General features: G+C 44.0%; 1 protein-coding gene across 2 annotated transcripts in view; it reads left to right on the forward strand.

The window, feature by feature from the left end:
• Window positions 1-12,615, forward strand: part of BLZF1 (basic leucine zipper nuclear factor 1) — a 343,666-nt gene extending 331,051 nt beyond the window's left edge. For both annotated transcript variants that reach the window (XM_069636476.1, XM_069636477.1), the window contains 2 exons: window positions 6,920-7,139; window positions 10,992-12,615. In XM_069636476.1, the coding sequence (XP_069492577.1) occupies window positions 6,920-7,139; window positions 10,992-11,177 (406 nt within the window). In that variant the 3' untranslated portion in view covers window positions 11,178-12,615. The remainder of the gene's footprint in view (window positions 1-6,919; window positions 7,140-10,991) is intronic.
• Window positions 12,616-12,884: the final 269 nt, after the last annotated feature.

Consider the following 12,884-nt stretch of genomic DNA (forward strand, 5'->3'; position numbering starts at 1 on the left):
GTATTATGAAAAAGGGGACCGGGTGGGGTCGCTGCTGGCTAACATGGTCCGGGGCAGCAGAGGAGGCAAGCTAGTTGAGAGGGTTAGGGGCACAGATGGGGATCTGGTCGGGCCACAGGAAGGGATCCCTGGATGCTTTGCGTATTATGAGGCACTGTATAGAAAGGTGCTGGAAATTGGGGACGATGCGGTTAGGACATACCCAGAGGGCTTGGCAATCCTGAAACTCACCACAGAGGCAATTGCGGTCTTGGAAGCCAAAGTCGCGACCGAGGATGTTGCAACAGCCATTGGGAAGTTGAAGGCCGGTAAAGCACCTGCGGAGGACGGATGCACTGCTGATTTTTACAAACAATTTCAAGAACTGCTGGCAGGCCCCCTGGCGATGGTCTTTAATGCCATTAGTGACACTGGTGCAGTGCCCTCCCTCCTTCCGGGAAGCAAGGATAGTAGTGATACCAAAAGCGGGGAAGGACCCTACATATTGTCAGGCATACAGGCCCATCTCTCCCCTTAATGTTGACGCCAAGCTCTTTGCGTGGGTATTGGCAATGAGGTTGGAAAGATGCCTCCCGAAGTTGGTCCACCACGATGAGACAGGCTTTATTAGGAATAGGCAGGGGGCTGATAACCTTCGAAAAACCCATGTGCTACACTCGCCCGAGGTTAGAGGAGCACTGATACTATCTCTCGATGGCGAAAAGGCCTTTGACCGTGTTGGTTGATCGTTCCTGCAAGGGGGGTCCCGACAGCGGTGTGAATGGGGGAGAAGTGTGTAAGCTGGGTAGCGGCCTTGTACTCGAGACCCAGGGCAAAAGTAGTAGTAGACTGGAAGGAATCGAAGCCTTTCAGGCTTGGAAGGGGAACTTGGCAGGGCTGTCGCTTCTCCTATACGCTCTAGTAATGGAACCATAGGCAATAGACAGAGGGGCAGACAGCCAAATCCGGGGGGTGCGGGTGGGGGGCGGGGGCAAGAGTACAAACTCAGCCTCTTTGCGGACAATGCCCCCTATACATAACTCGACCCCAGCTATCCCTCCCAAAATGATTAGCTGGACTAGAGGTATACGGGCAATTATCCGGGTTTAATGTGAATCTCAATAAGTCAGGGCCCCATCCGGTGGGATCGGGGAAGGGATCAGATTGGAGACGACATTAAGGCCAGACACCAAATCTTTGTACCAGTGTCGTTGGAATACATTCAATAACTGGTGCCAGGGCAAGAATGTGGACCCATTTCAGTGTGGCACTCCTATGGTACTTTCTTTCCTGTTCCATTTGGCTAATCTGGGGCTTCAGATTGGAACCATAAAGGTATACCTGTCGGCACTTTCTATTTTTAAGCTCTCCTCTGAATAGGTTTCTTATTTCAAAATACCTTTAAATTGTTCCATTTCTGAAGGGACTGAAATGTGTACCCTGCAGTCCCATTTCATGTCCCTGCTTGGGATCTAAACCTTGTGTTAAAATATCTAACTTGTACCCCTTTCAAGCCTTTACATTTCTGCCCATTAAGGCTCTTAACTCTGAAAACTGCACTTCTTGTGGCATTAACATCAGCCTGCAGGGAAAGTGAGTTGCAGGCTCTTTCATGCAAGCCTTCTTATACTACTTTTCATAAGGGTAAGCTAGTCATCCTAGTAAAACCATCATTCCTGCCGAAAGTAGTCTCTGACTTCCATTTGTCGCAGAACATAACACCTCCATCTTTCGATCCTACCCCCCCTCATTTGGGCAAAGAGGAGGAAATGCTGCATAGGCTGGATCGAAAAAGGGCTCTAAGCCTTTATATTCCAAGAATGGCAGAATTTCGCCATGATGATCAACTATTTGTGAGATATACCGGGCCTAAATTGTGACTTGCAGTAACTAAACACACCATATGCCAGTGGATTACACTGGCTATTAGCGAATGCTACAGATTGGCGGGCAAAGACCCACCGGAAGGGCTTAGAGCTCATTCCACGAGGGGCATGGCAACTTCTGCGACTCTACAAAGGGGTGTCCTTATAATTGACATTTGCTCTGTGGCGACTTAGTCATCCATTCATACGTTTGTTAAGCATTATTGCTTGGACTCCTCTTCCACCCAAGGAGGTATTTTTGCTAATGCAGTCCTTCATTCTGTTCAAGATTAATTTAAATACTACTCCCTCCTCCAAATTGTCATTGCTTTGGGAGTCTATCAAAGATGAGGAATACGTGGGAGGGCACAATCCATTCAAAGAACAAGTTACTTACCCCTGGTAACGTTCTTTCGACTGGATGTTCCTTCCACGTATTCCTCATCGCCCCTCCCAGCCTACTCCACCATGCAATTAACGTGATTTGCACTCTGCGTTACCGGAGAGCTTGCAGTCTGGAGTATGCCTGCTTAGTTCCTCGATTTGATGGAACGAAAAAACAGAACTGAAGCAAGCGGGTGCTGCACAAGCTATTTATACTGCTGATGACGTTTACGCGCCACGGCGGCCCTCGAGTGACATCGACACGACAACATTGTGAACAGTGCCCTCTGCCGAGAAAATCTTTGCTGAAGCAGCAAAGATGATGAGATGCGTATATCAAAGATGAGGAATACGTGGGAGGAACATCCATTCGAAAGAACGTTACCAGGGGTAAGTAACGTGTTCTTTTGTTCCAGATGCTCCTGGTTGTGGTTCTTACGGCCTTCTTAGAGGTGGTCAAACGTAGGCTTCTGAAGTTTCTGTGGGCGGGGAAGAGATCCAGAATAGCGTATAAAGTTCTCACCCTCACGAAAGATGAAGGGGGGGGTAGGACTTGGTGACTTACTATAAGGTGACCTAGCTAAGCATAATCGTTCACCATCTAGAGCCGCATTCTGAGAAACAGTGGGTGGCTATGGACAACTCGAACCTGACCCCTGTCTCCCTGGGTGGATGGCTATGGGTGCCACAGAAGGAGATTCCACGTGAGGTCCTGCAGCACCCCTTACTAGAGGTGTTGTGGACGGTATGGAAAGAAGGGGGTAGCATGAGGTGGATTATGACGTGGCCCTCCCCCTGTGCTCTATCTGCCCACCCCCCCCGTTGAGGAACCGCACAGCGGAACCCCTACAGTTCCAGGAATGGGACGAGGCAGGCCTCGGTAGGACAGGACAGATATGGGAGAAGGGGGGAGATCTTATCCATGGGCACATTGGAAGACTGTCTCCACGTAGGTCGACTCTCCCCGTTTCGCTCTTTGCTGCTGAAGGGTGCACTCCAGAATGCGCGTTGGGGAATAATCTGCCAAGAGATCGTATGGCCTTTGAGTCGTTACTCTTGCAGGGCAGAGACACAAAGGAGCGTATAGCGAGCCTGTACAAGATACTGTTTATCGGCTAGGGTGCGGTAGTGCCAAGGACCTCCAGTGGGAAATGGGTGATTTATGGCTCACACTGTGTACATGGGTCACGCACTCTACGGTCTCTCTCCAATAAAGAATGCAGGCGATTAAGATCCTACACCGTTGGCACCCCCTCCACCCCCCCCTGCCCTCTTGGCCAGGATGTATCCGGGAGTGTACTTGCGATGCTGCAGGTGCCGACATCCCGGAACAGACTGCTAACATATATGGTGGGGATGTACCCATATGCAGATTTATTGGGGGAGGATTAAGGGGGTGGATGGGATTTCAAAAACAATTTCACCCTGGGGGCTGTTATTTGGGGTGTGGGATGAGCATGAAAAGTAGGATCAGGGGAACCACATGACCTGTACGATGTTTATGGCAGCTAGGTGTTGGGTGGTGCTATTTTGGAAATGGGTATTTTTGGAAATGGGACAGCACCCCCATGTAGAAGGAATGGCTACAGAAAGTCAGGGGGGATTTATGAAATGGAGTATATGACCCATATTCTTAATGAGGCCAGGGTGAGGATCGGAGAGATGTGGCTACCCCTTTTTGCTCAATATGGCAGTTAACCGGAATTACAGAGGCAACGAGCGTGGGAAGGGGAGTGAGGGGTTGCTGCCTCTAATTGTTATGTTTTATGGGCTATGCGCTGGAAGAGGGGAAAGTGGGTGGGGAGGCATCGCAGGGGGTGGGGGTTGCGAAAATAATGTCTATTCTGTATGCTGATCTTCTCTGTTATAAAATACCAATACAATTTGATTTTCAAAACAAAATAGAATATTTTCACCACATACCAGGAATTCACATTAGAGAGGCATATCGAAGGGTTGGCTCTTTTATCCTTTTCTGTTGATGCTTACAGTTGTACTATTGGCTGCTTGTATGAGAGGGTTTGATGCCACAAAGGTGGTTCAACTCCTTTCATCTATGGTAGTTGTCTCTTTATATGCTGACAACTTCTCTTGCAATAGCACCCCTCACAGAATACTCGGTGTACCCTGGAAAATGTATAGTGGTATTAGGGCAGCAATGAATTGAGTTTGAATCAGCCTAATCCTAACATTTTCCCTATTATGGAAAGGGGTAGATCAGGTGCCAGGTATTCAGATGGAGAAGCCAAAACAGTGACATGACATACCATGGTGTGGTGGTCTGCTGATTTGCCTACATTGTGTAACTGCTGTTGGTAATGTTGAGGCTGTGATAGAGAGATGGATCAAGTTTCCTCAATCAATTTTGGGTTGGTGCACTCCTCAAAATGATAGTACACCCTTGATTTCTATTTTTTGTATTTTATTTTTAGTGTATCCCAGGATGTAGGCCAGATTTATTTGGAAGAAATTGTGTTCTGTAATTGAGATTGATTTGGGCTGCAAAATAGGCTAGGTTCAGCAGACATTTTTTCACCTTGCCATATGATGGACAGGACTATGTTCCTGACATTGAGAAATACTACCTGGTTTTGCAGGCCCTCTATGTATGTATTGGTTTGCACAGTGTCCAGGTCACCATGTTTACCTGGAGCATGCCATTGGAGCACACGTGTCATGTCTGTTGATTGTGCTCATTGGAGTTCGGGTAAGGAGACTGGGTACAGTGCACTGGTCAGGCATGAAAGAGGTTGTAAAGAGAGGCAGGTTAGTCCCTGCTTTACTTGGCACTACTCCCTCTCTCTCAGCTAACAGGAATCCTGGTTACGTTTCAGAGGTGCTTTCTGAAGACTATTTCAAGCTAGTGATTGCTCAATTATGGGACCTGTTTCCTGAGAGACGTCTTTCTGTCATTGAATTTCTTCAAGTGGCTGGGGAGGTCCCGTTTGTACTTTTAGCTTAAAACAGCTTTAGGTACCACCGGAAATTTTCCAATCAACCGAAGTCATTTCAACCTCTCGATTTCATGAGAAAGGGTGCAAGAGGAGTGCAGGTTGATGTCCTCATTGTATGCACGGCCTTGCAAGCTTCTGACATGAATTGTAGTGGCCTCCAAGATCAGTTGGAGAGCTACCTGGGCATTTCTTTGGGGGAGTAGCTTTGGTGGTACATTGGTCAACAAAACAACCAATGTCTTTCACTTACAGATTTACATTTCCCCACTTCCTCCATCAACTTTTTCATACACCCGCTAGCCTGAGCAAGTTCTTCCACCTTGTGCTGCATTTGTGTGATCTATGTCGAATGTGAGGTGCTGATTTCCTGCATTTGTCATGGGGTTGTCCTCCCATATCTGTTTTCTAGCAAGAAGTGCTTACAGTGCTAACGAGTTGCTTGGCATCCCTTTGTGGCCCCCGGCTGTGTGTTGGGTTTTACCAAAGTTTCTCGGGATCTCTGGTGGAAGGGTGGGGGCTGGTGTTTGTCTTGGCTAGCTGCCGGATGGTGATTGCATGTTATTAAATTCTGCTTCCAGGTGTCTAAAATTGGCTCAGATGCATTTCTTATTGCTGAGATCAGGAGCATGCATTGTGCCATCATGTAACACCAGAGGCATTTACTCCTGTTACTGGTAGAAACCGTTTCAGTGGAAAGCTGTTTGATATTTGGAACGTTGTTCTCGCCCCCCCCCCTTATTCTATTGGCTATAATGCTATACCAGTCAAATTTGATGACTCGATGCAACTGCATATGAAATCTATCTGATGTTTCTGCTCGGCCTGTTTCCTATGCCGCTGGAACGGTCCATACTTACCACTCTCCCTCTACTATGAATTGGCTATAAGAACTCCATTTGTGAATCTTTCCCATTTACCTTTCCTAAAATTCAATAAAAACAAGTTAAAGTAAATTGTTAACCCATTGGGGGCTAGGGAGATCATTTTTTTTAAGTCCGAGGTAAAGCCCAAATGGCATGTCCGACATCAGCACAACTACCTGAAAGAAACAGCCTGGCAGTGCAGACATACACATGTGCTTCTGGTGATACTACGAAGGCATACTAATCATAGCTGTGTGCTACTCAAAACACCTTTTTACATTAATCTGTACATAGGTACATAACCGAGAAGGACCATTTTATTGAGGGTTACGGCACGTGACGATGCAACTTTCTTGGTTTTCTCTGCTCTCGTTGCTTTGACGTCAATACAGTTGTGCCAGAAGGCGTATTGAAAGAAAAGATCTAACTTGCTTTTTGTATTAGACCGCCATATGTCGGGAATGTAACTTTCATTTACAATAGTAAACTGTTTACAAATTTATTATTTGTGGAAATATATTTTTTGTCTTTACTTAAAGGAAACGGCAATTAAGGGCCTATCGGAGAGACCTTTCTACACGAACACCTTGGCACTGCCATTCTATATTAATCAAAACTTAAGTTGACATATGTAACTGATATTAACCACTGTCCTGATACTTTTTAGCCACCTCAGTGATTAACTTTAAACGGATTTGTTTTTATCCCAGAATCTGCAGCAATATATATTTCCGCTTTGGAATGTGTTTCTCTGCTTCTTCATGTGAAGGTGATCTGCTAATGCAGCACCGACCATCATGGAACGTTTGTTGTTCTTAAGTTTGTGTCTGTGTATCTGAAATCCTGGATAATTCACATGTGTGTTCTTCCTCAGGCTATTGGAACAGCTTCTACTTTCTCTACAGTGGGGCAGAGAGCAGACTTATCATCCAAGTGTTGAACCACATAATACAGCAGAGTTGGCAACGACAAATCATAATTTGGCAAAAGCAGTGAACTCTCACCTACTTGGAAGTACTGACTCGAGCAGTGCAAAGGTCACACCCACATCAAAAGAATTCTGTAGCACCCCAGCTGAAAAAATGGCTGAAAAGGTAACGCTGAACGAACTGTTTCGCTTCAATTGCTTTTTTGTTTGAAGCTATTCACCACCATAGTTTAGCTCTTCAGAATAATTATCAAGTATCAATTGCAAGTACATTCATTTCATCACAGTGGCGACACTTTGTATTTAAACCTTGTGCCCATACCCACCAATTACTTACAGAATTATTACATGAAATTCTGCGGTTTATCGATATCTTTCTTTTACATGGTTCCAAGTGAAATTTACCTTCAGTGTGTATTGCAGGGGATTGTGTGCCAATAAATAATAAGAACATTGCATCAACAAAGAATTCAATACCCACATTCAGGTGTGCAGATTATTTTTTCAACGTGTAGTGGATTGGTAACCAACCAGTACATAAGCATCCCCTTTTCCCATTAGGGAGAATAGTGTTCTAGGCACCTGCCCCAGTATTTTGGGTATCTGGGGCAATTTAACCTTATATACTCCTAACCGATTTTGAGGAGTGCTAAATCACCTATTGGCAACATATTTATTTAAATTTTTGTTCAGCACTATCCTATCCAGAGGGGTCACAGAGTGCTTTGCCAGGTTCAAATCTAAATATGATGGGACGTGAAACAGAAGTTGCAACATGTTTTCAGGATAGGAGAGGACGATTAGGATCGAGCATACTTTATTCACTGCATAACCGTGCACATTATTTCCTGGCCATGACAATTGCTAATCCTCAACGACTGTTATGGCATACCTTTAGGCCTTGCAAAGCACTAACAGCGTAACCGTTCATTTGAGCCAAGAATGCCTTTTATGCCAGTATGCTTGCCTTTCAAACTATGACCTTCTATACCTCACTGACATTACTTCACCCAGGCAGGATTTTGCAATAGACCGATTGGTGCTGCAACACAGCTACATCCGATTTTTTTTTTTAGATGAGATGTGTCATAGTGGAAGCTGTCTTCAACTTCAGTTTTTCTCTTATTGCTGTGGTCAGATTATCGGCTAAGCCGAGCAGTTATTCAGCAGCAGCATTCGACTCTATCTGATACGATAGACTTGCTGGGTATAGAAGACCATCTCATCTTTAATACATGCTTCAAAACCTTTTTTCCTTTGGTCCGCCATTCTCAATTTTCCTCTGTTGCTTTTCCTGCCTTCTCTTGTTTACCAACTGTGATTCAGGATGCGCACTGAGATGCTCTTTGATTTGCAGCACCACTTTTTCACTTCATCCCTCCCTCGTTTGGGATAAAAAGTATGGTATGATCCAACATCCCTTTACCCATGCTACATCAAACTTGGGCATTGTATCTTGGGATACGGACCAATTCTGCTGAGCCCCACCATAGTTTCTCTAAACCTGGTATTGAACTTTGTATACACTGTATAGTACTGCAAACCCTTGTTTCCACATGTCTGGACCTTTTGACTTGCTACCCCTTTTCCCCCGTGCCTCAGACCGCTAGGTATATGATTTCCAGTGGCAATTTGGACATATATAGGTTCATTGGTAAACTGGGAAATTTATTTCACTGCGTATTTGGATTCTAAAGGCAGTCGAAGGGTTACATTATCTCTTTGAGGAGCGAAGTAAAGCACTCAGCATGGCCTTTGATGGCACAAAACTGTAGTTGGGTAATTAGGCAGCTTAGGACCCTGCGTTCTCTCTTGAAATCATGGCTCCTATTAAGTGTGACAAGGTCACCTGGTTTCCCCTTAGAGGAAGCGGGGGAATCTTTGAAAGCCTGGGGAACTACCTGTTCCTTGATGTGAACCCTGGATGGTAGTGCAACTATGGATGAGCAGAAAATATCACCAGAGGAGTTTCAAAGAATAAACAAGCAAGGCCTTTATTGCAAATCTTACAATAATTAGCATCCCGTTTTGCTCCACTACCCAGCTCCACCTCCCTTTCGACCTCTAGAGGCTTGACCTGACTGCCCCCATACTCCTGCATCCCTACAAAACTCCTGGGTAATAATTCCCAGGCTTGTGAGTCAATTAACTCCTTTTGTATTCCAACTTGGTCTGTCTTTGACCTTGTAGTGCTTGCCTATCAACGCATGCAAATATAAATCTGGTTCACTTTGATAGCCTTGTCGACTTTCGGTCCCGTCCTCCTCGAGCGAGGTGCCAAGGTCCACCGCACCATGATTTGCTTCCACTCAAAAAGAAGGCTCCATTGTTAGGACTGGATATAACCATTGTAGCCCAAAGATGGCTGCTGGGTAGCCTTTACTTAGTCCCCCTAAACATCCTGAAAGTGCTGAGCCCAACACTCTTTACAGCACATGCTTCACCATTGGATTTAAGGGCAAGTATTGGGAAAGGCCAATAGTCCACTAGGATTTAAAGAAAAACAAAAAACACTAGGGCTCATATGGGAATAGACATTGCAAAGGCATCATAAAACAGAAAGTACCGTAATGCAATAGGAAACCTTTCCATCACATTCATTTCACCCTCACCAGATCCGATGAGACAAGGAGATGTCCTCATATTTATCACTTATGTACTGGGGGAGAGACATGGCACTCCCACCGTTGTATGTTTTTGAGGCCATCAGGCTGGTATGGCTCTGAATGCCCATATGGCCTGGAAATTGGCCAATACAGGATGCCGCGTCATTCTCTGATGTGGGAGTGCGCTGCTGGCAGGGCTCTCGGCGCAGCACTACCTCTGATCACCTCACCGAGAGCATTTCTGTCAGCACCACTCCTTTTAGGACTCTCGGCATGGCACTGCCCTGATTAGAGGAAGCTCTGTGCTGGGAGCATCTGCTACCAGTGCAATGGCTCTCAGTGCAGTACTCCTACCCCGGTCTGCACCTTACAGACGCGGCTGGGTCAGCAAACTAACAACCTCCCCGCTCATTAATCTACTTGTCGGCGGGCTGAGCTCAGACCTTTAACTCCATCTTCTCGGCCAGTAACTCCTGGTACAGCCCTCAGGCTAGGTCTCTAAAACGTAATTATAACCCAGGGGGTGGCAATACTGACGCAAGGATTCTGGTACTTCCAGCATGCATTCATGAACACGTTGGGATTTTTGCTGACCTTCCAATGTATCCTTTAACAGCCAACCCCTCTTTCCTTGCAGGGCCACGCTCAGTGAGACCACCAACATGGCAAAAGTGTGCTTTACATTGTATTACATAACGGTTGTATTACATAACATCACCGTAAAATTGGAATGGCTTGGTTACTATTAAGGCTTTCTGACAGAAGCACTCCTCTGCTAAATACACATTTAAAAAAAAACACAATCTTCAACCAGGCTAGCAGGTTCACTTCATCCTAAACTACTATTCATCTTTCAATATAAATGCACTTGCTAACAGCTTATAAAGGTATTCAATCCATCTCTCCCTCTCATGCCGATGTGTCCTCATGTAATCTAAATCTATGCTATGGTTTCAGTTGTCCATCTTGTCTCTAGCCATGTCCGGATCAACCTTTATGCACCATCTTGGAGTTACAAGTGAATAAATGCTGCACTGTACAGCTACCTTTTATAGAAGTTCATAGTACCCTGTAAATCTCCAAATATTTGTTTGCAATTCTGCAAACTTGCAAAGAAATTACACTTACCTACACTTGAAGCTCCCATGCTGTTTATGCTTTAGGAGCACAGCTGTCTGGCAGCTGTAAAGTTGTTCAAATCAAAGTATGAATATTTGCCCTGGAGAAGGGAGGGGTTCTGTTACTCAGTTAATAGACTGACAAAGATTGCATGAATAAAATATCTTAGTGTTTTCTTCCATCCCTAGTTCCTTAAAATATATCTGAATTGTACTGTTGGGTTGTTGTGCTTGATTTTCATACTGTACAACCTTAATTTGAATATTAATGTGCAATAAAATGTTTTGTTTTAGGTGCTCAGAATATTACTTCCAGTTAACTGCACAGAAGGAAGTAATGAACTATCATTTTCTGAATCTTCTCCATCGTCCTTCTTTGCTGCAAAAAAGAAAATTGGACGGTTTCACCCATACACCAGATACGAAAACATCACCTTTAATTGCTGCAATCACTGCCAGGGGGAATTAATCGCACTTTGAATTATCAAGATGTAGATGACCGTTACAGCAGTCCATTCTCCAAAGAATACCGCCCTGCTGGACATGCTCACGTTCTGTTTGGAACTGACCTCTTTTGAGATAATTTTAGCTATCCTAAAAAAAGTATTTTTTCGAATTTGCTACTATACCAAAAATAAAAGCGAATTTCAAACATTGCTGATAGAAGTTGCAGTGGAAATGTTGCTAGATCATTAAGAATGTGTGTGGCAAAGGAATTCCCGCCACCCACAAAAATTACATAGGTTTAGTAGAAGTTATTAACTTATTGCCAAATGAGTCTTCATTTGAGGAGTGCTGATGCCATAACAAGGACGTGCACTGTGAAAAAAAAGTGAATAAACTATGGAAGAAGAGATGCAATAAAAATGACGTTCTAGAGCTGTTTGCACAACTGTTTTGAGAAATAAATCATACAGATTTTACTAGTACTTGCAATAGCGAATGAACAGCCCCTGAACTATGGGACATGTTATGCTTTCATTTCTCCTAGCAGGTCCTGGGTGTCTACCCCCTTACCAGAGCAGTGGTCCTTGCTTTGTCGGTTTTTCCATCTGATGTTTGGTTTTACACTGAGGTGTAATGTGACTTATTATTGTAGGCTTAGCAAAATGCTCAGATAGCCGCAGTATGATTTTTAGCTGTATGCGAGTTAATCCATCAGTAAAAACATGGCAACCTGATTGCCCTCATCTGCCCCCATGTCTGTTTTTTTCAATATATTTGGACTTGCGACACCTAGATTGTAAACAACCTTCATCTGGGAACATAATTTTAGATCACACAGATTAACTTCTTGGATCCCGAAGGAACCCAGCGTTTAGTGTTTTAGATCTTTGTCCACTAGGCAAGGTTAAAATGTAAAACCAATACAGAAAGGCTCTGTAAGGTGCAAGATAATAGCTAGTTTAATTAATAAAAAAGTGCAGATGGAAAATGCCTATTTTATAAAGAAGCTGATTTGAAAAACTGTGTTGCTCCATCTCTTTGGTAGGAAAAATTCATCCATTCTAAGCTGCTTGACAATTTTCGAAGCGGTTTCTACTTGGATATGTTGATGTATTTTAAAATCAATTACACTAGTCGTATCACATCCATAAGTATCCCCAGAATTATTGAGCATGAAGTATTTGAAAGATACATTACAACAGCATTCTGTTTACCCGCAGATATAGAAGTAGTGATCAGAGAATTGAAAATAGTCAAATTGCACAAGTCATTACGCAAAATGTCTTTTAGCTTTTAATTTCCAGTGCTGTTGACCTCAATTATGTGCCCCATATGCCACCACACGTTATAAAGGCAACACTTGTTGGCAACACTAAACCTTTGACTGTTACGACTCTTGAATATGTGTGTACAGGCTGCCATGTTCAGGAATCTTTGATATTGTATTTACAATAAAGATCTTTATCATAAATCCTCTGTCGTATTAATCACAAATGTTGTGTTATTTGTGAGAACCTTGTCTCAGAATCTTTATGAAGAACCCTTCCCATGATAACTGCTGTTATAATTGTAGCCCTACTTTCCATATAGGAAATGGCGCTGGACTGTATTGCATAACAAGAATTACTACGTTCTTAAGCAACCTGCTCCCAGTCCCATCCTAACCAAACATGTATGTGTATTCTGGATTTGTCAGTTCTCTTCTATGTGTGTGTCTAGATCTATCTTTGTACATGCATA

Source organism: Ambystoma mexicanum, chromosome 7p (assembly GCF_040938575.1).
Source record: "Ambystoma mexicanum isolate Mex_15411 chromosome 7p, UKY_AmexF1_1, whole genome shotgun sequence".
Classification (NCBI taxonomy): Eukaryota; Metazoa; Chordata; class Amphibia; order Caudata; family Ambystomatidae; genus Ambystoma; species Ambystoma mexicanum.